This window comes from Rutidosis leptorrhynchoides, chromosome 6 (genome assembly GCF_046630445.1).
Source record: "Rutidosis leptorrhynchoides isolate AG116_Rl617_1_P2 chromosome 6, CSIRO_AGI_Rlap_v1, whole genome shotgun sequence".
Lineage (NCBI taxonomy): Eukaryota > Viridiplantae > Streptophyta > Magnoliopsida > Asterales > Asteraceae > Rutidosis > Rutidosis leptorrhynchoides.
This window is the reverse complement of record NC_092338.1, coordinates 63,868,604-63,895,001: the sequence shown is the minus strand read 5'-3', so window position 1 is coordinate 63,895,001 and position 26,398 is coordinate 63,868,604. Positions and strand designations below refer to the sequence as shown.

The 26,398-nt window shown below is 35.9% G+C and overlaps 2 protein-coding genes across 3 annotated transcripts; both read left to right on the top strand.

Annotated features, from left to right (window-relative positions):
• Nucleotides 1-1,167: 1,167 nt before the first annotated feature.
• On the top strand, nucleotides 1,168-7,553 carry LOC139851526 (protein ENHANCED DISEASE RESISTANCE 2-like). 2 transcript variants are annotated; one of them, XM_071840607.1, is made up of 21 exons: nucleotides 1,168-1,526; nucleotides 1,779-1,853; nucleotides 1,977-2,030; nucleotides 2,128-2,249; nucleotides 2,360-2,436; nucleotides 2,978-3,100; nucleotides 3,700-3,734; nucleotides 3,833-3,936; nucleotides 4,012-4,107; nucleotides 4,299-4,363; nucleotides 4,459-4,530; nucleotides 4,614-4,787; nucleotides 5,339-5,556; nucleotides 5,644-5,710; nucleotides 5,806-5,984; nucleotides 6,145-6,246; nucleotides 6,471-6,518; nucleotides 6,636-6,779; nucleotides 6,853-6,948; nucleotides 7,096-7,197; nucleotides 7,292-7,553. In XM_071840607.1, the coding sequence occupies exons 1-21, from the start codon at nucleotides 1,296-1,298 to the stop codon at nucleotides 7,382-7,384; spliced, it is 2,277 nt and encodes a 758-aa protein (XP_071696708.1). In that variant the 5' UTR covers nucleotides 1,168-1,295; the 3' UTR covers nucleotides 7,385-7,553. The 2 variants fall into 2 exon arrangements, with proteins under 2 accessions (XP_071696708.1, XP_071696707.1); XM_071840606.1 differs by having other exon boundaries at nucleotides 4,272-4,363.
• A 1,463-nt stretch (nucleotides 7,554-9,016) lies between these two features.
• On the top strand, nucleotides 9,017-13,911 carry LOC139852839 (DNA replication licensing factor MCM5-like). Its single transcript, XM_071842175.1, has 18 exons — nucleotides 9,017-9,307; nucleotides 9,914-10,057; nucleotides 10,142-10,321; nucleotides 10,426-10,524; nucleotides 10,610-10,746; nucleotides 10,842-10,944; nucleotides 11,233-11,367; nucleotides 11,446-11,523; nucleotides 11,608-11,712; nucleotides 12,261-12,352; nucleotides 12,431-12,563; nucleotides 12,650-12,745; nucleotides 12,836-12,924; nucleotides 13,010-13,100; nucleotides 13,205-13,314; nucleotides 13,404-13,533; nucleotides 13,619-13,720; nucleotides 13,809-13,911. The coding sequence occupies exons 1-18, from the start codon at nucleotides 9,017-9,019 to the stop codon at nucleotides 13,890-13,892; spliced, it is 2,199 nt and encodes a 732-aa protein (XP_071698276.1). The 3' UTR covers nucleotides 13,893-13,911.
• The last annotated feature ends 12,487 nt before the right edge of the window (nucleotides 13,912-26,398 follow it).

Below are 26,398 nucleotides of genomic sequence, written 5' to 3'. Positions count from 1 at the left end.
GATAACGGATCCCCTTGTCGAACACCTCTCTCGATGAGAAATTCATTGGTAGGAGAACCATTGACAATAATTGAGATTGAAGCCGACTTGAGGCACGCATGAATCCACTTTCTCCACCGAATGCCAAAACCCATTCTATTCATCATGTTTAACAAAAAATCCCAACTCAAGCTATCGAACGCCTTCTCAAAGTCAACCTTAAAAATGAGTCTTTTCTTCTTATTTCGCTTTAGATAATCAATAGGTTCGTTTGCTATTAGGGAGCCATCGAGGATAAATCTACCTTTAAGATACGCACTTTGCTCATAACCAATAACAGGAGGTAATACTTTTCTGAAACGAATGGAGAGTACCTTCACAAGAATTTTGTAATAGCAACCTATTAGACTACTAGTAGGTCGATACTCATTAAGTCCCAATGGATCATTCTTATTTGGCAACAAAGTAATAAAAGAAGCGTTGCACCCTTTCGAAATATCACAATTTTTCCAAAACTAGAGAAGTGCTTTCATAAGGTCGTTTTTAATTAAATCTTAATGCAAATTAAAAAATTTAAACTTAAAACCATCGGGACCTGGCGCCTTAGCACAATCACATTCCTTAATTGCTTCTATTACCTCTTTTTCGGTGAAGATAGACTCGATCTCAACAGCAGTTTCAGCACTGATTCTGGAGACGTGAATCTGTTCAGAAACAATAGCGGCAGAAGCACTATTGGACGCGTCTTGAATCTTGATCAGTACCATCATGAAAATTATCGGCAAAACGCATTTTATTAACATTCTTTTTCTCATATTGTGACTTGAAGTGATCATAGAATGCTTGCTTTACTTCAATAGGGGTCCTCACACCAATTTCCATCAATAAGAGTTCAATTATTTAGTTTTGAGTTTTTTTAAATAAAGCAACTCGTAAATATTGAAGAAAATATATATGTGACAAAAATTAGGATATCTTTGTTATAGTTTCATCGTTGACAGATGTCTAATATATTTTGATTCTTTAATCACCCTTAATAACCCCACAAGTCAACAAAGTCTTAAAACAGCTTTCACTAATTTACAAAATCACGCCTCTTAGAATACACAACAATCAAAACTAACCCAAAAAATTCGAATATAGACACCATCTTCCACCTGTCATAACATTATTTCCTTCCATCTTTTTCATCAACCCAGAATCCCAATAGATATCGAATCGAATTAAATTCTATAAATAATTCAACATTTAGGGTTACAACAGTCGCTGTTCTTTAATATTATCTTTCGAGAAATAAAGGTTCGATTTTTGGTGGGATGGAATCGCCGCCGGTGATGAAAAAGGGCGGTGGGTCATCGGAAAGTGGTGGATCGGAAAGTGGAGCGGATGAAAAAGGGTGTAGTCGGACCCGGTTTGAATATTTCGGTTGGGTTTATCATCTGGGTACCAATTCAATTGGGCGTGAATTCTGTCATCTTCGGTTTCTGTATATTCGTGGCAAATATGTTATGATGTATAAACGTGATCCTCATGAAAACCCTGGCATTGTATGTTTTAATCTCTAATTCACCCACAAATTGTTTCAAGTTATTGTATCATTATTGTCTAATTTGTCTTTGTATAGTTTTATGCTGATACAATGAGGTGATGTTTTGTGTGACTAATGATTAGTTCATAGTAACTGTTTAGTGCTAAACTTTTGACTATTCAGTTGACTAATATTTTCCTGCTTAATTTTTGGTGTGATGATTTATTATTGTTCAATTTTGGTTGTATTAATATCAGTATGGTTGATGCAGAAACCATTAAGGAGGGGAATTGTTGGGAATACATTTATGGTGGAGGAGCTAGGAAGAAGAAAGGTTAATGATGGTGTAAGTTCACTTTAGCTGTAACCGTTTTTAATTTACAGTTAAATGTGATTAGTTAAAAGTTAGTAGAACACGTTGAGAAAACGAATTTGACTTTGTTTACTTGAATTGTTTCAAATTGTTTAGGATCTTTATGTTCTAAGGTTTTATAACCGGTTGGATGAAGAGAAGAAAGGAGAAGTAAGTGTTGTTTTTTTTTTTTGTTATTTGATATCGGTTTGTTAGTTTTTTGGTGGGGCCTTATTTTGATTTTTATTTATTATTATGTTGTTGCTAGATTGCTTGTGCGACAGCGGGAGAAACTCGAAAATGGATGGAGGCATTTGATCAAGCAAAACAACAGGGCGAGTTTGAGCTTTCTCAAAGTTCTACCAGAAACAGATTGAGCATGGAGAATGAGTATGTTGATCCCTTATTTGCAGTTTAGATACTGTAATTATGTTTCTAATATCTGAATATTTTAGAAGTTATATATCTTTATGCTTATTGTGTTATTTCTTTTCTGGAAGGATTGATCTTGAAGGGCGTCGGCCTAGGGTAAGGCGATATGCACGTGATCTAAAGAAGCTGATAAGAATAGGACATGGTAAGGTGGTACACACAGTGGCGGAACTTGAAGATTTTCATTAGGAGGGACACGAAAATATATAATGACCGCTCAATAAATATGTGCCTAAAAAAACCTTCGATCAAATTAAATTAAGTGATACATCTAAAGTACTTATTTAATCTTGTAACATCACATCATATAAGTTGTCAAAGGAGCACTAATGCCAAGTTTATTAACAAAGTTTATAACAAAGTTTATTAACATATACTTTTGTAATTATTTTTTACCTAACCCCAAGAATACTTTTACCCACTATTAAGATTGTAAAGAATAGGTGTTTGAATATTACGTAGTATGTATTTGAGAGGGCCACAAAATATATTAGTAAACTTAATCTTAAAAAAATTCATCAACTTTGTGCTATTTACCCAAATTCCTAGGGAGGCCATGGCCCTCTCAACCTATAACTATGTTTTGCCAGTGCGATACTTATAGTGTGCATAGTGTCATCAACTACTTGTCATGTTCATGATTTTGTAAGAAACTAATCGGCCGCTTCTTATCATCACTTGTATAGGTCCAGAGACACTTGTCAAAAGAGCGTCAAACTTGGGTCGTCATAGGACTAGTGAGTCAATTGGAGGTGATGCCGAAGATGTTGTCGAAGTTCACGAGTGGAGATGTGTTCGCACAGTCAATGGTAGTATATTCTTTTTACCTTTGTGCTATCGTGTATGATGGTTTCGGGTCCATCGGACGTTTTAATTGTTTATCGTGACTCAAATTGGAGTTGGTTTAGGCTGATAGCAAATATTTTTCTTGGCTTTTATAGCTAATTTATGTGTTATATTAATGCTAATACAAATGGTTTTTAAAGCTATTTTATAACAATAATGGTTTTACTAGTATTAATAAAAGGAAAAGGATAAAAGGACTAGCACTTTAACTGTTTTTATGCTTGCACTGTAAGTTTTGCATCTAAACCCTTTTGACATGTTAGAGATAAAACATAAGCCAAGTTGCCCCATTTATAGGTAAATGGGTCGATGTTATCACCTTATAACTGAAGTGTTCTTTGGCCAACAAATGTTTTCTGTCGTCTATTTACATCTTTCTGTAGTCTAATGTTATTCTAATTAATGGTCTATTACAATATTAAGCAGTGTTTCAGTATACTATTACATTTTCAACAAAATATAACGAATACTAACACGTGCCTGTAAAATTATGTCTTCTGGGTTTGTAACCTTAACTTAGCATCATGATTTACTTTATTTATAAATTTATGTTGTAATTCAGGTGTCAGAATCTTTGAGGATGTGTCTGACCATAAGGTACTTTCATATGCATATACACTAACAGACATGCATACGTTAATAGTTTTATACTTTTATGTATGTATTCATATTTACTCTTGTGTTTTAAATGTTAGTTGCGCAGCAAAACTGTCCTTGTGAAAGCCGTTGGTGTTGTGGATGCAAGTCCAGATACCGTTTTTGAGGTGGTTCTGAACCTTGATAGGCATCGCAGATACGAGTACGATTACCAAATTATTTGCATCCTGTTATTTTTATACAACTTTTGCATGTTCATCAACACATAAATTCACAGGTGGGATTCATTGACCGGTGACTTGGAACTTGTAGATTCGTTAAATGGACATTCAGATGTTGTTTATGGATCTTATGATCCCGGATGCTTAAGTAGGTGCGTCGTTCTCCGGTTGACATGTTAATTATGTGTTTACGTTACAATTGCAATATGGATGACCATTCGAATACTTCTTTTTATAATTGTGTTTCACTCATATCTTGTATATTTTTATATATTATTTTATTCTTTAACTCATCTTGTTTGTCATATCTCATCAGTCAAAAACTGATGTGCTATTCTTATAGGTGGCAGTCTAAGCGCGATTTTATATTTTCTCGACAATGGTTTCGCGGACAAGATGGAACATACAGTAAGTGACTTCAGTTAATATCTTCGTACATAATGAAGAAGAAAGTGTTTTTTTTTTAATGAATCAAGCTTACTTAGTTACAATTTGTGATGTAGCAATCTTGCAGTTTCCTGCAATTCACAAGAAGAGACCCGCAAAGTCGGGATATCGGCGAATAAAAATAAATCGTAAGAAACTTTTTCCTATTGTCATACGTTGTTTTAATGCACAACAGGAGAATTTCATATAAGTCAATTGTTTTGCATTGTAGCTTCTTCTTGGGAAATTAGGAATCTAAGAGCCGTATCGGCAGGATCAAATGGTGACAAATGTCTTGTGACGCAAATGTTAGAGATAGATTCAGGAGGATGGCATAAATGGAAGCGTGATCAGCGCTCAAAGTTCGAAAAATCAGTTCCTTATGCCTTGTTGAACCAAGTGTCAGGTTAGCGATTTTCAGTATTTTTTATTGTTACACCAGTTTATGATCACCAAAAACAAAAAAAATTATAAAGGTGTCAGATTGGTCTGGTCGGTTTTGTTGGTATTGTGAGGTAATTTGTTGTACGTATCAAGGTCGGGTTGTCACATAAATAAAAATTTTGCCCATAGAAATTTGTCAGTACTTAGTTGTCGTTTGTTTTTCTCTCTGTAGATGTTATTATGTCTTATGTCTGCACGCCCGCAAACGTTTATATTGTAGACTATTTGTTTTTCTGACAACATAAGATAAAATATTGTTTTATTTTGTGCGCAACCTCGTAGACTTAGAAATATGTTTCTAAGTGCTGCTGATAGAATTAAGTTATTTAGCAGACAGTCTTACAAGACCACATCTTCTTTACATACATGGTCCACAAACCTCAGACAAAAACATCTTAAAAAACAAACAACACCTTAGTGTCTTGGACTATTGGAAAAGTTATTTCCTTTGCAAATTATGTTTTTTTTAATCATTTTTTATTAATGATTTAAAAAGTTCTAAAATGTTTTCAGGTTTGAAGGCGTACATTGGGGCAAACCCTGCACTCACGTGTGCATCATCTACCACACTAGTAGATACAAAAACCTCCGATGTTTCTGGGAGCATTAGTGAATTTGAAGATTCAGAAACTGCTGAGGAATTCTACGATGCAATTGCAGATGATTCATCTTCATCATCATCTTCAGGTGACGATGATGAAGAAAGCAGCGATGGTCAACTTGATAGCAAGGTTTGTTGTTTTCCACCATTTCAATAATACAATTACAACTGTTCAAATATGAATTGTAAGCTGTAGTTATTTGTTTAATCTTATTAGGGGCAGAGAGTGAAGCTGAAAAACGTTTCATGGGCTATTGCTCGCTTGGCTCTAAAGGCAAAGAAAGGTAACAAGTATTAACTGGTTTTAATGTTGCATTTTTTTAACAGTTTTATTTTACTATTTGATTTAAAATTTATAGTTTATTTAATGTCTAATTAGGAGCTACGGATACCAACAATGAGTTAAATACAAATGTGGACCCCGTTAGTGTTGATCCTAATGACTTTCACGGTTCAATGCACAAAGCGAAGGGCGAGTCTGATGCCAATTGTTGGTCGTCTCCAAGCGGTGCGGGATTCAAGATTCGAGGAAAGACTTACTTGAAAGATAGTGCTAAGGTGAATTTTTGGGTTTTTTTAAGATTAAACATTTATTTTAATATATTGTCAATGCAATGTCATAATATATTTCAAGTGTTTATACTGATTGGTCAAATAGTTTTGTCACTATTGTTTGGTTTTGCTAACAAATATTTGTATAAAATTTTTATAATATTAGGTAGCCGGAGGGGATCCCCTTTTAAAGCTTATAGCTGTTGACTGGTTTAAACTAGAAACTTCTAGAAGTCAAGTGGCTTTGCATCCCAAATCTCTTGTTCAGGTACTTTGATGTTTTATTAATCAATATTTGTCCCTTATATTGTTAAACGAATAAACATGATTCACATTTTGTGTGTGTCGGTCTTTTGCTTGTCTGTGATTGGTGATAAAGTTGAAGAATAAGTTCAAGTCAACTTTATTTTACCTACCGTTAGTTTTTTTTTTTTTTTTTTAAATTTTTTTTTTTTAATGATGACATTAATTAATTTGGTTTTTATGTTACAGTCTGAAGCTGGGAAAAAGCTTCCATTCATCCTTCTTGTAAACCTGCAGGTATGCATTGACTTTATTATACTTGTAAAGTTTCCATTTTCAACTCCTTTTTATGAGCTCTTAAATATCAAATAATGCCTGTTGAGGTGTGAATTTACCATGTTACCCTTGTTACAGGTTCCGGCTAAACCAAATTATTGCCTAGTTCTTTACTATGCTGCGGACAGGCCAGTAAATAAAAACTCATTGCTTGGCAAATTTGTGGATGGGAGTGATGCATTTCGTGATGCAAGATTCAAATTGATTCCAAGCATTGTACAGGTACTAGTAGTTTCTTGAGGTGTGAATTTACCATGTTACCCTTGGTATTGAGCAACGGTTGGTGATTTAACAGGGCTATTGGATGGTTAAGCGTGCGGTTGGGACGAAAGCTTGCCTATTGGGTAAAGCGGTAACTTGTAACTATCTAAGACAAGACAACTTTTTGGAGGTATACACTATACAACGTTAATTTCAGTGTCAATTAAAAAGAGACCACATTTTATATATTAGATGTTAAATGTACAATATAAAAGTTGCATTTTCTTTGAGATTGAGTAGTTGTTTATATGCATTTTTTTTATATAATTTGGTGCAGATTGATGTGGATATTGGATCTTCATCTGTTGCAAGGAGTGTGATTGGTCTTGTTCTCGGTTATGTAACAAGCCTTGTGGTTGATCTTGCCATCTTAATTGAGGTTTGTTTAGGACTTAATTGTTCATATTTTATTTGTCTGTGTTATGATGCAAAAATGAAATAATAGATAAATTTGTCTACGTTACAAATTGCAGGGTAGGGAGGAAAAAGAATTACCAGAGTATATTCTTGGAACGGTCAGATTAAACAAAGTTAGGCTTGATGCTGCCGTTCCTCTTGATGATTGATGTTGAAATACGTAATATATAATGTCACTCCCGGTGTTTATAATTGCTATCAGCGGCTAAATTGAGCTTGCACTTTGCAGGAACCTCTTTGATTATTTGAATTCTGCATTAAACGTGTGCATATATTGTACAATGTTGAGAAACAATGGCCATCCACTTTTTTTTTAAATCCCAGTTTTGTGTGTGTAGTTTTCAGTTCAGTCTTGGTTCCTTTTTTCTTTTTTAATTTTTAATTTTATGTCTTTTTATATTATATGCTCTTCTTTTCTTGGTAATGAATTTTGACAGCAAGAATTGTTTCATAACTATATCCTTGCTACAACTATCAAGTCAATTCGTAACCGTGGCCTGTGCGGCTGAAATACGAATACTTCTGATGATCAACTTTTTCACGATCATTGCCGATACTAAGATAAGAAAACAACATTTTATAAACTATACTTGTCGCAAGTAGCTCTGAAATACATAGCTCAATTGAGGTCTGGATGCAATGCAAACAATAATGTTTGTTAGGGTTGAGTAAATCTCACATGAAAATGCCCCACGAACGTTAGTTGATTAAATGGTAAATCGTTTTTGTATTTATTTATTTATTTATTTATTTTTTTGTATTTTTTTTATTTTTGTTAAAAACACGCAATAGCTATGCTTCTTTTTTGCCAAACATAAAGTTATAAAATTAATAAGATCCAAAGATTAACAAATACAAACAAGAAAATCCAAATAAAGTGGCAAACAAAAGAAACCTAACCAAATGGTCCCACAAGCAGAGTGGAAAACATGTTACAAGGAGACTAAACCAGCCAAACCTAGGATAACCTAATAACCGAATGCACTGAACACAAATAAAACAAACAAAACGGCAATTATCGAGAAAACGCCAATCGTTCCCGCAACAAACATTACAAAATTCCAAATAACCGATGCCGATCCGCCGGAGAAGCCGTATGAGATAAGGCCGAGTATAATAGAAAATGACTCCCTTCATGAACACTCAAAGATCAACATCCCAAAACGAGAGAAGTCGCAATGACATCATAGTCTAGGAAGCAAACCTGAAAAGGAAACCAAAACAGCAAACTCCGGGCAAAAGGTTACCGGCCGGAAATAAACATCACCAGTGTGACCTTGACAACCTACATATCAAGAGCCAGAATACGCCAAAAAGCCAACAATCTCCACAAATATGAAAATCATAAACCCTTCAGGTTTCGCCGCCTGGAAACATAATGGGAACCACCGGAAAAACTGAACTCTGGGAATAAAACTCAAGATTCCGGCAAGTCTTCAAATCATCCCGGGCCACGAACAAACCCAAAAACAAGAAGAAGCCACAAAATACCCTTAAAGTATAACCCACTCTCCAATATCAGTCCCTTAGCTTTTGGTTTACCAACTTTGATACCAACAAGGGCAAAGTTGTCCAACTACTAAAAGCATTACATTACAGTACACCATCACCACACCGAATCACTTCTCATCGTTTCCCGCCATATATTTTCCCGCCAAAAACTCACCCTGAGGAATAAGGCGGTACATAGCACACAACAAACACAAACACGCAGCCGCAACACACACAAATCATTTCTTCTTCAGAAGAAAAAAAGAAGTAAAAACAATCGAAGATCAAATATGTCTGGGTGGGATGAAGGTGCGGTGTACTACAGCGACCAAGCACAGTTCCCTCGCGGCGGCGGCGGTGATCCTGAGCAGGCGGCCAGCCGTCACACGGTGCTCATAAAGTTTAAAGAGTTCATTAGAAACTTTGCTCGTCAAAATGAACCTAATATACATCCGTACAGAGAAAGCCTTATTCAAAACCCTAAATCACTTCTTGTTAATCTCACGGATCTTCTTGATTATGATAAAGATCAAGATCTTCGTGATTTGCTCCGTAAAAACCCTTCCGATTACCTCCCTCTGGTATTGTTTAATTAACTTTGTACTTACATTACTTGTCTCTCTGTATCTGATTCTACGTGTCTTGTTAAATTGGGGGAAACTGTTAATTTTCTAGGGTTTGATAAATTTACAACTGAAAGACTTTATATCATGTGGTATAAACCGTATAATTATACATATAATACTTTTTTTTTTTGAAAGATATACATATAATACTTGTTTGTATGCACTGTTTAATTATGAAAAACAGTTGTATGCCTAGGGTTTGATACAGTTATACTCAGGGGCGAAAATATGTAGGTTTTGGGGCATCTGCCTATGGTGGATTTGTAATTTTTACTACAAAATTTTTGGATTTTTCGATTTTGCTGCAGATTTTGTTTGACCAAAGTCTCGATATTTTATCCACAAAGGCTCCATTTTTTGCTCAAAAACCTACATATTTTGTCTAAAAAACTCCATTTTTGCCCAATAACCTCCGATTTTTCCCAAAAAAGTTGTTACGCTTTTAAATTTTTTTCGCCCCCGTTGAAAAAGTTCCTGCTTCCTCGATATTCACACACACACATTTGTGATGCTTATGATTGAATAGTGAATTTCTTATGCTAGTAATGTTTGTATTGTTAGTTTGAGACTGCTGCAGCAGAGGTTAAAGGGAATTTGAATACAAGAGTTACCGGAGAAACTGGTGAAATGGAGGAACCACAGACAGGGGAGGTTCAAATTTTGTTGAAATCAGATGAGGATCCTGTATCAATGAGATCTCTTGGGGTTAGTACCTGACTCATTTTCGCTTTAGTTTTTTATGATTCATACATTTGTTATTTATATTTTTATGAAATGATACAATAATAGGCACAATATATATCTAAACTGGTGAAGATATCTGGGATTACTATCGCTGCATCTCGAACAAAGGCTAAGGCAACCTATGTGACTTTATTGTGTAAGAATTGTAAAAATGTGAAGGTGGTTCCTTGCCGTCCTGGGCTAGGTGGTGCTATTGTTCCAAGATCATGTGACCATGTAGCGCAGGTAACTACATTTATTGATATTTTTTTTATTCAAAGTTTATAACTTTTACTATTCATATGGAATTTATTTATTAATTTTTTTTTTTTATTTTTTTTTTTTTGCAGACGGGTGAAACGCCTTGCCCCATTGATCCATGGATCGTGGTACCTGATAGAAGTAAGTATGTTGATCAGCAGACCTTGAAACTTCAAGAAAACCCCGAGGTAAGACTGAAGTTAATGTGTTATTATATCAATTTTTGATTTTTTTAAAGTATGCTAATTTTTTGGTCTGTTTTTTCAAATGTAGGATGTCCCAACTGGGGAGCTACCAAGGAACATGCTTTTATCTGTTGATCGACATCTTGTACAAACTATTGTACCTGGAACAAGACTGACTATAATGGGAATTTACAGTATATTTCAAGCTGCCAAGTCTTCTTCATCGTAAGAGTTTTCATCTCATCAGTTCATTTTTAACATGTAATTATGCTTACAATCTGACTGTTGTTTGATCTGAATTTCGTTTCTGTTTTGACTAGTCACAAAGGGGCGGTTGCAGTTAGGCAGCCGTATATAAGAGTTGTAGGAATAGAAGAAACAAACGAAGCTACTCGCGGCCCTGCTAATTTTACAACAGACGAGGTATTTTTGTATAGTTTATTACAAATTCTAAGTTGTACTAATTGTGACTGATGAAATGTTTTTTATAAAATTTGTGACTGAAAAATAGCTTGTGACAATTACTATACAATTTCGTAAAAGATGTTTGTTAGTGCAGCCTCTCTCAATCACGACATTTTGGGGTAGACTGATTATATGAAAAGCTTTTGTATCAATTCACATTATTTATTATCTATTGAACACATAAATATGGATTTTGTTTGGATATTGTATGCCGTTACTTAGTGGTTAGCATTACTATTTTTTCAGATTGAAGAATTTAAAAAGTTTTCAGCAGAAGGAAATGTATATGAAAGAATATGCTCCAAGATTGCTCCTTCCATATTTGGTCATGAAAACGTTAAAAAAGCTGTGGCATGTCTTTTGTTTGGAGGATCAAGAAAGGTATAATGTCAACTTTATTTTTCAGATTTTGTTGTCTGGACTTAATCATTTTGTAAAACTAACTCTCTCTATCTGCAGACTTTACCTGATGGTGTAAAATTGAGAGGTGATATCAACGTGTTGCTTTTGGGAGACCCATCCACTGCAAAATCACAGGTTAATTTAAACTTCTGTTTTAGTTAATTTAATGGTATTCATTATTAACATGAATATTTATACTTTTTAATCAAATGTTTGTAGTTTTTGAAATTTGTTGAGAAGACAGCTCCTGTAGCGGTATATACTTCTGGGAAAGGATCATCTGCTGCTGGTTTAACAGCTTCTGTCATTCGTGATAACAGCACCGTAAGTTGTTGTTATACTGGCAATTGAGACCCATAATCTTTAATTTGGGTCAATTCGTTCAATGGATCGTGAAAAAAAGTCCGGTTGTGTAAACCTTAAACCTTAAGAAAAAGGTCCAATGGGTTTCCTTCCAACCTTGGGTCCTATATAAAATAAAAAGGAACATGTCCAATGGTATCAATTTTTAAAGCTCAATAAATAAAGATAGGTCTAATGGGTCTTGTGAATGGGTCAAACGGGTCAAACATAAAGATCATAATGCGAAATAGAAATGTGAAACGTTGGGAAAAAAGCCAACATATTTGACCCATGACGCGTTTCGACCTGTTACCCAATCCGACTCAACCTGACCCATTTGGACCCGTTTAAAATCTGACCAGTTTGACCCATGACTCATTTTAACCCAAAACCATTTTGACCCGTTACCCACACTGACCCAACCTGACCCGTTCTCCAGGTATAGTTATGCTTGTTTCTCACTAAAGATATATTTGAAAAGTTGTCCTTTTAGTATCTTCAATGCTAATTAGAAATTGTATGTTTTTCAGCGTGAGTTTTATTTGGAAGGAGGAGCTATGGTGTTAGCTGATGGGGGTGTTGTCTGTATTGATGAATTCGACAAAATGAGACCAGAGGACAGGTTAGGTTAAAACCAGATTGTGTTCTTTTTTTTACTTTCTTATAAAAATTCTAACTTTTTTACAATTATGTGAATTAGGGTTGCAATACATGAAGCCATGGAACAACAAACAATATCGATCGCTAAGGCAGGAATAACAACCGTTCTTAATTCTCGAACCTCTGTTCTCGCAGCTGCAAATCCTCCATCTGGACGATACGATGATCTTAAGGTACATACTCACATACAGATTCATTAACATTATGACATCATGCTCGCTATTTTCGAGTCATCTGATAATCATATTTTGCATTGCAGACTGCACAAGATAACATTGACTTACAGACTACTATTCTTTCAAGATTTGACTTGATCTTTATTGTGAAAGATGTCAGGATGTTTAGCCAAGACAAGGTAGTTAACCGTTGTATCATTTGTTAATGACATCATTAGCAATTATTATATATTGAAAATATGATTTGAATTAATCTTTTGTTCTTGCAGACTATAGCTAGTCATATTATTAGTCTCCATGCATCTGCAAATGCAGCCACTGATATTAGGGATACCAAAGAGGATAACTGGCTTAAAAGGTTTGCAATTTTTAAAAGTTGTTTACTTTCATATCTATTACTATTACTATATCAAGGTTAAACCATATTTTTTTTGTATCTGCAGGTATATTCAGTACTGTCGGACAATGAGTCAACCTCGCTTATCAGATTCTGCCGCCACCTCATTACAGGAGAGCTATGTTAGAATTAGACAGGTATGGTTATATCAAAGGCTGGTTTAGGTTCATCATCTTATGGAGTCAACAAGATTTTGCTACAAAATGTTGACTTATTGACTAATTGTATGTATTGCATGTAGGATATGAGGCGACAAGCGAATGAAACTGGGGAATCAACTGCTGTACCAATAACTGTTCGACAGCTGGAAGCTATTGTAAGGCTGAGCGAGTCACTAGCAAAGATGAGACTGTAAGTTAATGATTAAGCTTTTTTACAGTCATGATCTGTTTTTTTTTTGTCTATTAACTCTTTGTTTCTTATATTATTATTAATTATAGGTCGAATACTGCGAATGATAATGATGTTCAAGAAGCTATTAGGCTATTCAACAATTCCACCATGGATGCTGCAAAATCTGGAATAAACCAACATATTAATTTGACTCCCGAGATGGCAAATGAGATAAAGGTTGAGTTCTGCGTTAGCTTAAATATTCCTTTTCGTTATACCAAAAGGGGGATGTTTATATATTGGTGTTTTTTTGTGTGTATAGCAAGCTGAAAGCCAAATAAAGAGAAGAATGGGAATAGGAAGCCATTTGTCAGAGAGAAGATTGATTGATGATCTAACTAGAATGGGGCTGAATGAATCAATAGTGAGATTTTCATACTAAACTGAATTGGTCTTTGAATGTATAATGTTTTTGTGAAGTTTTTAACTAATGTATGTTTTTGTTTCAACAGGTTAGGAGAGCATTGATAATAATGCATCAGCGGGATGAGGTTGAATACAAGAGAGAAAGACGTGTCATTCTTAGGAAAGCTTGAAATGTGTTCGTTGAAATTTTATCAAGTTGTTAGAACAAGGCTTTAGAAGAAACTATTGTAACTCCATTTAAGCTCACTGATGCTCACTGATGACAATTTCATGTTTAAATTTGTAGTAACAATGGCTTTACGTGAAGCCTTGGTAATTTTACTTTATGCTTTTTTGTAGTATTTGTTAGGATATTAGGACTCAAATAACGCTAGTAATTCTACAAGATCACTAGCCGAGTAGTGATTCTAACAAGATCACTCAAACCCACTTAATGAACGAAAGATAATAAATGCGAAAATGTAAATCGACACAAGATATAACGTGGTTATATGCAATCGTTGTGATTGCTTTAGTTCACGGATCAACTAGAGAGTGTTTATTTACTAAATATTTGTATGTGGTGTGTTACAATGAGATGCAAAGAGCTCCATTTATAGGAGAAACAAGAACACTAACAAAGATTAGCTAGGAATCTTCACATGGCCAAGTAATCATCATGTTTGCCAACTAGCTTGCTTTACACCCTTGAATTAGCATGATCACAGCCTCAATACAAGGTGTAAAGTACCCACTTTGCACCTAAAGCAAAAGGTTAGACAATAAAATCCGGAACCCATTTGATCAACTTGAACAACTTGCTGATTCCAGGTCGATGCGCCGCATCTCATGGGTGATGCGCCGCATCACCTTGCTTTGCTGTGACAGATTGGTTTCCACGACTGCAGGCTCAAGTCCCAGCTCTCGATGCGCAGCATCGTTTGGAGGATGCGCCGCATCCCTCCTATTTGATGCGCCATATCCTTCGAAAACGCTGTATCTAAAACCTTCGGCATAAAACACTCCATGAATGCGCCGCATCTGTCAAGTGATGCGCCGCATCGTTGCTCAGATCCATATTTCTTGTTTGTTTAACGTCTCCATACTCCAACAAATCTCCCACTTGGAGACTTTGAACAAAACTCCAATCATATCAATTAATTAACCAAGAACATTAAACCACCTTCGATTACCGCCAAATACCATTTGGGACACGCATACTCAACACATACTTCGGATGAGTAGACTTTCGATAAAAGGTCTTCAATACTACTCGTTAAACTTGTAACACCATTCAAATCTCTAGTTGGGGTCATATCTCATCAATTCATGAGAAGACCAATTGAGGTAATGCAAAACCTCAATTTCTCCATCGTAACCACCTTAGTAAACATATCGGCAGGATTCTTCGTACCAAGGATTTTCTCCAAGAATAAAGTGCCATCATTTATATGTTGTCGAATAAAATGATACCTTATCTTGATGTGTTTCGTACGTGTAACGGCCCTGGATTTTCCAACGTTTAATTATTAATAATTTATTATTAATGCTTGTGTTTTAATAAACGTGTTCTTATACGTGTTACTTGTTACCGTATTTAATTTTTCATGGCCCGACTTGTCTTTGTGACACACGTACTTTACACGAAAAATATTTTGAATATTATTTACATTCATGATTAATTATTATTAATAATTTTTAATTAACTAATGATAGTAGTTAATTACTTGGGCTTTGTTTATTTAATTTGTTACTTACTTGGACTTGGGCCTTTATTAATGTACATGGACTTGGAAGCCCACCTTACTCTCTTAATGGACTAAGTAAGCCCACTTTTATGCAAGTATTACATTAAGGCTTAAACTAGATTAGTTAGTGACATAAGGATACTAGTTACATGTATACTTACACATCTTTCCCACACCATTTAACTTTAATACCACTTCAAGTTCACACCATTCTCCCATGTTTGAAAGATAGCTTTTGACTTGCCTCTTTTGGCACCCCCTTGGCCGTTGGCCTTTAGATGGGTAAATGGGGGTTCCATTTTTCTTTTTGTGTTACTTATTACTTGTATTACTTCACTTCATTCTTCACACACACAACTTACTTACATTTTTCTCTCATTTTCTCTCTACATTGTAAGTAACATGAACTTTTTTTTTCTTCTTTCTTTTCTTTAAAAACCGAAACCTAAACTTAAATATATCATCATCATTTGCTTGTTTTGTTACTTGTTCTTTTGTTGTTGTTGTTTACTTACTAGTTGTAAGAATCAAACTTTCTAGTTTGTTCTTCATATTATCTTGTTTATACAAGAACAAGCAAGAACCAAGGAGGATCAAGTTTATAGTTTGATTCCTCCATAAAACTTGTTAAAAGAAAAGTTCATGAGTTTTAAAATCATACTTGTGTTCATGTTTGTAAACTTAAGGTTTACTTTCTTAAAAGATCAAAGCCTTGACTTGAATCTTTCTAAGTATGAACAACCATGAACTTATTACTTGTAAATTTAATTTATTTTGTTCTTTTGTTCATGTTTTAAATTCGTGATTGTTGTTTATTGGTCAAGTATTACTAGTTAATCTTGATCTCATATTTCTTGAAACTAAAGTTAACTTTATAAGTTCAAGAACATGAAAGTATAACTTTCTAGTTATAACTTCATATACTTATGTTGGATCTAAGTTTATATAACTTATGGTCTTCTAATTTTGTGTAAATAAGAGCTTACAAGCTTACATACATTTTACAAGTTGAAAATCTAAGTTTCATGACTTATGGTTTCATTAAAGTGTAGATCCAAGTTTTGTAACTTAGGATCTAACTTAAGAACACTAGATCTAGACTTTCTAGTCTGGGATCTTTAAGATCTAACTAAGATCTAAGTTCTACAACTTAAGATCTTGTTTATTTAGTTTACTTTCAAGTTGTAGCTTAATATTACTAGTAGAACTCATGTATGTGTCGGATCTAAGATCTTGATGTAACTTTGGTTCATCAAACTACATACAACTCTTAAGTGAGTTGTGCTACATATCTTAGACTTACACTAGTATTATAATGGTCAAACCTTGGTTAAGATGATGCAAACCCATCAACGAGTTGTACACTTGAAGCTATACGCATCAAGGATGAGAACCGTGATGAGCATCAAGCACCAAGAACCCACCGGAACACCTTTACTTACTGTTTCTGGAAATGATCAGACTACTTGGGCTACTGGAAAGTTTATTTTCAGTTAGTTCGGTTCGATTAGATGATTTTCCATTTAAACCTCGTCTTAATCCGAGTTACAGTTTAGGATCTATGGCCTCCCGAAAGTCACTACACCCTATTAACTTTGTGCTGAAATTTCTGACCTACTCGCACTTAAACCATCACCACGGCCAAACGAAGACGATTTTGATTCTGGAAATTGGTCAACCTCTAGGGGACTCATATACGGAGCCATGGCCACTGGTCTCACCCCATTTCAGTTTGTATAGAGGTCGTGGCGACTGAAAGAAGTCAGCCTTTATTTCAAACCCTAGTCTTGACTTAAAACTTACTTTACACTTTTTGTTTAATGATGAACGATGATGGTACTTAAGACCTAATTTACATACTTTTAAACCTTCGGGAACGATTTACTGACTTAGTAACTTTTGACTTAGGTTGAGGACCTTTCGGACCAGCCACTTGCTTACTATACCCGCGTATCGACTTTTACTACTTTCCACTGTGAGTTATAGCATCCCTTTTTACTTTAACTATTTTGGGACTGAGAATACTTGCGCATTTTACGTTTTACATACTAGGCACGAGTACTTAAACTTATTATATGTGTGGGTTATACAACGGCATTAACTTTCCCCTTAGCTCGGTAACGTTTAGTCATTGGTCTTTGAACCGGTGAACGCGAATCTTAGATATGGATCCATAGGGTTTGATATCCCCACTCGGGCTAGTAGCGCTAGCATTTAATGGGTGTTTAATACTTCGTAAACTTACGCACTCGCCAAGTGTACTTTTACGGGGTGTTATTTACGTTAAGTTAGTTACCAAGTGCCCACGGTTATACATATACTTTTCATACTGTTTTGGAATACTGAAATCTCGTGGCCTACCTTACATTACTGTTATACTTAAACTATAGCTCACCAACCTTTGTGTTGGCGTTTTTAAGCATGTTTTTCTCAGGTGCTTAAGGTTTGCTTGCTTCCGCTGTAGTTGTCATGCTTTGTTGACTCCCGCTGCGCTTATTAGAGATGTCACCGCATGAAACGTTTAATTTGCATTCAAACAATGTTATTTTTGAAACAATGTATTTGTAATGACCTATGGGTCACGTACTATTATTTTTGCTTGCTATTCGTAGAAGCATACTTTCGGATGTTAAACATTTGATGTTGGTTAAAACGTCACCTTTTATCATGAATGCAAACTCTTTTTGAAACAGCATATAGTATTTGACCTTGTAATGATCCTGTTATTGATGATTCGTACACGATGGTTTTGTACGGGGCATCACATTTGGTATCAGAGCATTGGTTGTAGGGAATTGGGTTGCATTAGTGAGTCAAGACCCGACCGAGTAGGATTCACTAATAGGACTAATCTACAACTTGCTAGTTTACTTGTTTCTGCGGAACTTGCTGCATGCTGCTGCTTACTTTTACTGCTATATGCCGTATACTGTTACTTGTTTTCACTACTGCATGCTACTATCTGCTTTCGATTGCATGATACTTGTCGTTATTGCCATGCTACTTACTGCTATAGATGATCTAGACTGTCGTAGTTACTTTGCCTAATACGTGCTTGATTTATGACTTAATGACATGGAAAACGTTATTTTCCCTTGTTCAGATGTCGGATATTCCACCCGTTATCATTTTGGAGAGCGACTCAGACTCATCCACCACTTCGCCTGCCATGGTTACCGATTCTCAGATCCCGTAGTCGACACCCTCCAGTGACTCTGGCGCTTCGTCCTCTGGAGCCAGTAGCCATGCACCCGACCCAGTGATCATCTCAGACGGACATGAGGATCCACCGGGGATTCCAGTTCCACTTATCCCAGGACCCTCGGAGCCACAACACCATCCCGGTGGTGCTGTGATTCCTGGGGAATATGGGGACGTTCCGTTCCGTAATGAGCATAACCATTGGTGCCGACACCTTCCTGATGGACGTGTCGTGCCGATTCCACCCGGCAGATACCGACTGATGACTACCGGCCGAGCACACCCACCTTTCGATAGTTCAGACGACTCCTCATCCGATGACTTCAGCGAGGATGATTCCGACGAGGACCCTGAGGAGGCACCCGTGCAGCCACCCTCTACCCCACCGAAGAAGCGGTATCGTTTCGACGGTACTGTTATTCCGGGGGTTAACGGAGGTAGGTCATTCGTTAATGCACGTGGACTGAAGGTTAGAGTTACCGCCCGTAAGCGGCTTGTGCCATATCCTGCTGATCCATTCATACGTAAGGCTCCCCGTTACACAGCATCTACTTCTGGTGCTGGAACGTCTGCACCACCAGCTCTACCAGCATCATCTGCACCACCGGCACCACCTGCACCATCAGCACCGCCTGCTCCACCAGCCTCTCCCTCTGTCGAGGAACTGACGAGGGAGGTGGATACCCTCCGTGCTCGGGTAACTGAGCTCGAGGACCAGGTGTCCCACATGATGGACATCCTTTGCCCACCGTGAAATGTCCCGTTCTTATTGATTAAAAACGTTCCATATTAATTGATTTCGTTGCGAGGTTTTGACCTCTATATGAGACGTTTTTCAAAGACTGCATTCATTTTTAAAACAAACCATAACCTTTATTTCATAGATAAAGGTTTTAAAAAGCTTTACGTAGATTATCAAATAATGTTAATCTAAAATATCCTGTTTACACACGACCATTACATAATGGTTTACAATACAAATATGTTACAACAAAATAAGTTTCTTGAATGCAGTTTTTACACAATATCATACAAGCATGGACTCCAAATCTCGTCCTTATTTAAGTATGCGACAGCGGAAGCTCTTAATAATCACCTGAGAATAAACATGCTTAAAACGTCAACAAAAATGTTGGTGAGTTATAGGTTTAACCTATATATATCAAATCATAATAATAGACCACAAGATTTCATATTTCAATACACATCCCATACATAGAGATAAAAATCATTCATATGGTGAACACCTGGTAACCGACATTAACAAGATGCATATATAAGAATATCCCCATCATTCCGGGACACCCTTCGGATATGATATAAATTTCGAAGTACTAAAGCATCCGGTACTTTGGATGGGGCTTGTTGGGCCCAATAGATCTATCTTTAGGATTCGCGTCAATTAGGGTGTCTGTTCCCTAATTCTTAGATTACCAGACTTAATAAAAAGGGGCATATTCGATTTCGATAATTCAACCATAGAATGTAGTTTCACGTACTTGTGTCTATTTTGTAAATCATTTATAAAACCTGCATGTATTCTCATCCCAAAAATATTAGATTTTAAAAGTGGGACTATAACTCACTTTCACAGATTTTTACTTCGTCGGGAAGTAAGACTTGGCCACTGTTGATTCACGAACCTATAACAATATATACATATATATTAAAGTATGTTCAAAATATATTTACAACACTTTTAATATATTTTGATGTTTTAAGTTTATTAAGTCAGCTGTCCTCGTTAGTAACCTATAACTAGTTGTCCACAGTTAGATGTACAGAAATAAATCGATAAATATTATCTTGAATCAATTCACGACCCAGTGTATACGTATCTCAGTATTGATCACAACTCAAACTATATATATTTTGGAATCAACCTCAACCATGTATAGCTAACTCCAACATTCACATATAGAGTGTCTATGGTTGTTCCGAAATATATATAGATGTGTCGACATGATAGGTCGAAACATTGTATACGTGTCTATGGTATCTCAAGATTACATAATATACAATACAAGTTGATTAAGTTATGGTTGGAATAGATTTGTTACCAATTTTCACGTAGCTAAAATGAGAAAAATTATCCAATCTTGTTTTACCCATAACTTCTTCATTTTAAATCCGTTTTGAGTGAATCAAATTGCTATGGTTTCATATTGAACTCTATTTTATGAATCTAAACAGAAAAGTATAGGTTTATAGTCGGAAAAATAAGTTACAAGTCGTTTTTGTAAAGGTGGTCATTTCAGTCGAAAGAACGACGTCTAGATGACCATTTTAGAAAACATACTTCCACTTTGAGTTTAACCATAATTTTTGGATATAGTTTCATGTTCATAATAAAAATCATTTTCTCAGAATTACAACTTTTAAATCAAAGTTTATCATAGTTTTTAATTAACTAACCCAAAACAGCCCGCGGTGTTACTACGACGGCGTAAATCCGGTTTTACGGTGTTTTTCGTGTTTCCAGGTTTTAAATCATTAAGTTAGCATATCATATAGATATAGAACATGTGTTTAGTTAATTTTAAAAGTCAATTTAGAAGGATTAACTTTTGTTTGCGAACAAGTTTAGAATTAACTAAACTATGTTCTAGTGATTACGAGTTTAAACCTTCGAATAAGATAGTTTTATATATATGAATCGAATGATGTTATGAACATCATTACTACCTTAAGTTCCTTGGATAAACCTACTGGAAAAGAGAAAAATGGATCTAGCTTCAACGGATCCTTGGATGGCTCGAAGTTCTTGAAGCAGAATCATGACACGAAAACAAGTTCAAGTAAGATCATCACTTGAAATAAGATTGTTATAGTTATAGAAATTGAACCAAAGTTTGAATATGATTATTACCTTGTATTAGAATGATAACCTACTGTAAGAAACAAAGATTTCTTGAGGTTGGATGATCACCTTACAAGATTGGAAGTGAGCTAGCAAACTTGAAAGTATTCTTGATTTTATGTAACTAGAACTTGTAGAATATATGAAGAACACTTAGAACTTGAAGATAGAACTTGAGAGAGATCAATTAGATGAAGAAAATTGAAGAATGAAAGTGTTTGTAGGTGTTTTTGGTCGTTGGTGTATGGATTAGATATAAAGGATATGTAATTTTGTTTTCATGTAAATAAGTCATGAATGATTACTCATATTTTTGTAGTTTTATGAGATATTTCATGCTAGTTGCCAAATGATGGTTCCCACATGTGTTAGGTGACTCACATGGGCTGCTAAGAGCTAATCATTGGAGTGTATATACCAATAGTACATACATCCAAAAGCTGTGTATTGTACGAGTACGAATACGGGTGCATACGAGTAGAATTGTTGATGAAACTGAACGAGGATGTAATTGTAAGCATTTTTGTTAAGTAGAAGTATTTTGATAAGTGTATTGAAGTCTTTCAAAAGTGTATAAATACATATTAAAACACTACATGTATATACATTTTAACTGAGTCGTTAAGTCATCGTTAGTCGTTACATGTAAGTGTTGTTTTGAAACCTTTAGGTTAACGATCTTGTTAAATGTTGTTAACCCAATGTTTATAATATCAAATGAGATTTTAAATTATTATATTATCATGATATTATCATGTATGAATATCTCTTAATATGATATATATACATTAAATGTCTTTACAACGATAATCGTTACATATATGTCTCGTTTAAAAATCATTAAGTAAGTAGTCTTGTTTTTACATATGTAGTTCATTGTTAATATACTTAATGATATGTTTACTTATCATAGTATCATGTTAACTATATATATATATATCCATATATATGTCATCATATAGTTTTTACAAGTTTTAACGTTCGTGAATCACCGGTCAACTTGGGTGGTCAATTGTCTATATGAAACATATTTCAATTAATCAAGTCTTAAGAAGTTTGATTGCTTAACATGTTGGAAACATTTAATCATGTAAATATCAATCTCAATTAATATATATAAACATGGAAAAGTTCGGGTCACTACAGTACCTACCCGTTAAATAAATTTCGTCCCGAAATTTTAAGCTGTTGAAGGTGTTGACGAATCTTCTGGAAATAGATGCGGGTATTTCTTCTTCATCTGATCTTCACGCTCCCAGGTGAACTCGGGTCCTCTACGAGCATTCCATCGAACCTTAACAATTGGTATCTTGTTTTGCTTAAGTCTTTTAACCTCACGATCCATTATTTCGACGGGTTCTTCGATGAATTGAAGTTTTTCGTTGATTTGGATTTCATCTAACGGAATAGTGAGATCTTCTTTAGCAAAACATTTCTTCAAATTCGAGACGTGGAAAGTGTTATGTACAGCCGCGAGTTGTTGAGGTAACTCAAGTCGGTAAGCTACTGGTCCGACACGATCAATAATCTTGAATGGTCCAATAAACCTTGGATTTAATTTCCCTCGTTTACCAAATCGAACAACGCCTTTCCAAGGTGCAACTTTAAGCATGACCATCTCTCCAATTTCAAATTCTATATCTTTTTTAATGTCAGCGTAGCTCTTTTGTCGACTTTGGGCGGTTTTCAACCGTTGTTGAATTTGGATGATCTTCTCGGTAGTTTCTTGTATAATCTCCGGACCCGTAATTTGTCTATCCCCCACTTCACTCCAACAAATCGGAGACCTGCACTTTCTACCATAAAGTGCTTCAAACGGCGCCATCTCAATGCTTGAATGGTAGCTGTTGTTGTAGGAAAATTCTGCTAACGGTAGATGTCGATCCCAATTGTTTCCGAAATCAATAACACATGCTCGTAGCATGTCTTCAAGCGTTTGTATCGTCCTTTCGCTCTGCCCATCAGTTTGTGGATGATAGGCAGTACTCATGTCTAGACGAGTTCCTAATGCTTGCTGTAATGTCTGCCAGAATCTTGAAATAAATCTGCCATCCCTATCAGAGATAATAGAGATTGGTATTCCATGTCTGGAGATGACTTCCTTCAAATACAGTCGTGCTAACTTCTCCATCTTGTCATCTTCTCTTATTGGCAGGAAATGTGCTGATTTGGTGAGACGATCAACTATTACCCAAATAGTATCAAAACCACTTGCAGTCCTTGGCAATTTAGTGATGAAATCCATGGTAATGTTTTCCCATTTCCATTCCGGGATTTCGGGTTGTTGAAGTAGACCTGATGGTTTCTGATGCTCAGCTTTGACCTTAGAACACGTCAAACATTCTCCTACGTATTTAGCAACATCGGCTTTCATACCCGGCCACCAAAAATGTTTCTTGAGATCCTTGTACATCTTCCCCGTTCCAGGATGTATTGAGTATCTGGTTTTATGAGCTTCTCTAAGTATCATTTCTCTCATATCTCCAAATTTTGGTACCCAAATCCTTTCAGCCCTATACCGGGTTCCATCTTCCCGAATATTAAGATGCTTCTCTGATCCTTTGGGTATTTCATCCTTTAAATTTCCCTCTTTTAAAACTCCTTGTTGCGCCTCCTTTATTTGAGTAGTAAGGTTATTATGAATCATTATATTCATAGATTTTACTCGAATGGGTTCTCTGTCCTTCCTGCTTAAGGCATCGGCAACCACATTTGCCTTCCCCGGGTGGTAACGAATCTCAAAGTCGTAATCATTCAATAATTTAATCCACCTACGCTGCCTCATATTCAGTTGTTTCTGATTAAATATGTGTTGAAGACTTTTGTGGTCGGTATATATAATACTTTTGACCCCATATAAGTAGTGCCTCCAAGTCTTTAATGCAAAAACAACCGCGCCTAATTCCAAATCATGCGTCGTATAATTTTGTTCGTGAATCTTCAATTGTCTAGACGCATAAGCAATCACCTTCGTTCGTTGCATTAATACACAACCGAGACCTTGCTTTGATGCGTCACAATAAATCACAAAATCATCATTCCCTTCAGGCAATGACAATATAGGTGCCGTAGTTAGCTTTTTCTTCAATAACTGAAACGCTTTCTCTTGTTCATCATTCCATTCAAATTTCTTCCCTTTATGCGTTAATGCAGTCAAGGGTTTTGCTATTCTAGAAAAGTCTTGGATGAACCTTCTGTAGTAACCAGCTAGTCCTAAAAACTGGCGTATGTGTTTCGGAGTTTTCGGGGTTTCCCACTTTTCAACAGTTTCTATCTTTGCCGGATCCACCTTAATACCTTCTTTGTTCACTATGTGACCGAGGAATTGAACTTCTTCCAACCAAAATGCACACTTTAAAAATTTAGCGTACAATTCTTCCTTCCTCAATACTTCTAACACCTTTCTCAAATGTTCACCGTGTTCTTGGTCATTCTTTGAGTAAATAAGTATGTCATCAATGAAAACAATGACAAACTTGTCAAGGTATGGTCCACACACTCGGTTCATAAGGTCCATGAACACAGCTGGTGCATTAGTTAAACCAAACGGCATGACCATAAACTCGTAATGACCGTAACGTGTTCTGAAAGCAGTCTTTGGAATATCATCTTCTTTCACCCGCATTTGATGATACCCGGAACGTAAGTCAATCTTTGAATAAACAGACGAGCCTTGTAGTTGATCAAATAAGTCGTCGATTCTCGGTAGTGGGTAGCGGTTCTTGATGGTAAGTTTGTTCAACTCTCGGTAGTCGATACACAACCTGAATGTACCATCTTTCTTCTTGACAAACAAAACAGGAGCTCCCCACGGTGATGTGCTTGGTCGAATGAAACCACGCTCTAAAAGTTCTTGTAATTGGCTTTGCAGTTCTTTCATCTCGCTGGGTGCGAGTCTGTAAGGAGCACGAGCTATTGGTGCAGCTCCTGGTACAAGATCTATTTGAAATTCAACGGATCGATGTGGGGGTAATCCTGGTAATTCTTTCGGAAATACATCAGGAAATTCTTTTGCAATGGGAACATCATTGATGCTCTTTTCTTCAGTTTGTACTTTCTCGACGTGTGCTAGAACAGCATAGCAACCTTTTCTTATTAGTTTTTGTGCCTTCAAATTACTAATAAGATGTAGCTTCGTGTTGCCCTTTTCTCCGTACACCATTAAGGGTTTTCCTTTTTCTCGTATAATGCGAATTGCATTTTTGTAACAAACGATCTCTGCTTTCACTTCTTTCAACCAGTCCATACCGATTATCACATCAAAACTCCCTAACTCTACTGGTATCAAATCAATCCTAAATGTTTCGCTAACCAGTTTAATTTCTCGATTCCGACATATATTATCTGCTGAAATTAATTTACCATTTGCTAATTCGAGTAAAAATTTACTATCCAAAGGCGTCAATGGACAACTTAATTTAGCACAAAAATCTCTACTCATATAGCTTCTATCCGCACCCGAATCAAATAAAACGTAAGCAGATTTATTGTCAATAAGAAACGTACCCGTAACAAGCTTTGGGTCTTCCTGTGCCTCTGCCGCATTAATATTGAAAACTCTTCCGCGGCCTTGTCCATTCGTGTTCTCCTGGTTCGGGCAATTTCTAATAATGTGGCCCGGTTTTCCACATTTATAACAAACTACATTGGCATAACTTGCTCCGACACTACTTGCTACGCCATTACTCGTTCCGACACCATTTGTTCCTTTCGTTCTGTTAACCCCTGGTCCGTAGACCTCACACTTCGCTGCGCTATGACCATTTCTTTTACACTTGTTGCAAAATTTGGTGCAGAACCCCGAGTGATACTTTTCACACCTTTGGCATAGCTGCTTCTGATTGTTGTTGTTGTTGCGGTTATTATTGTTGTTGGGATGATTGTTGTA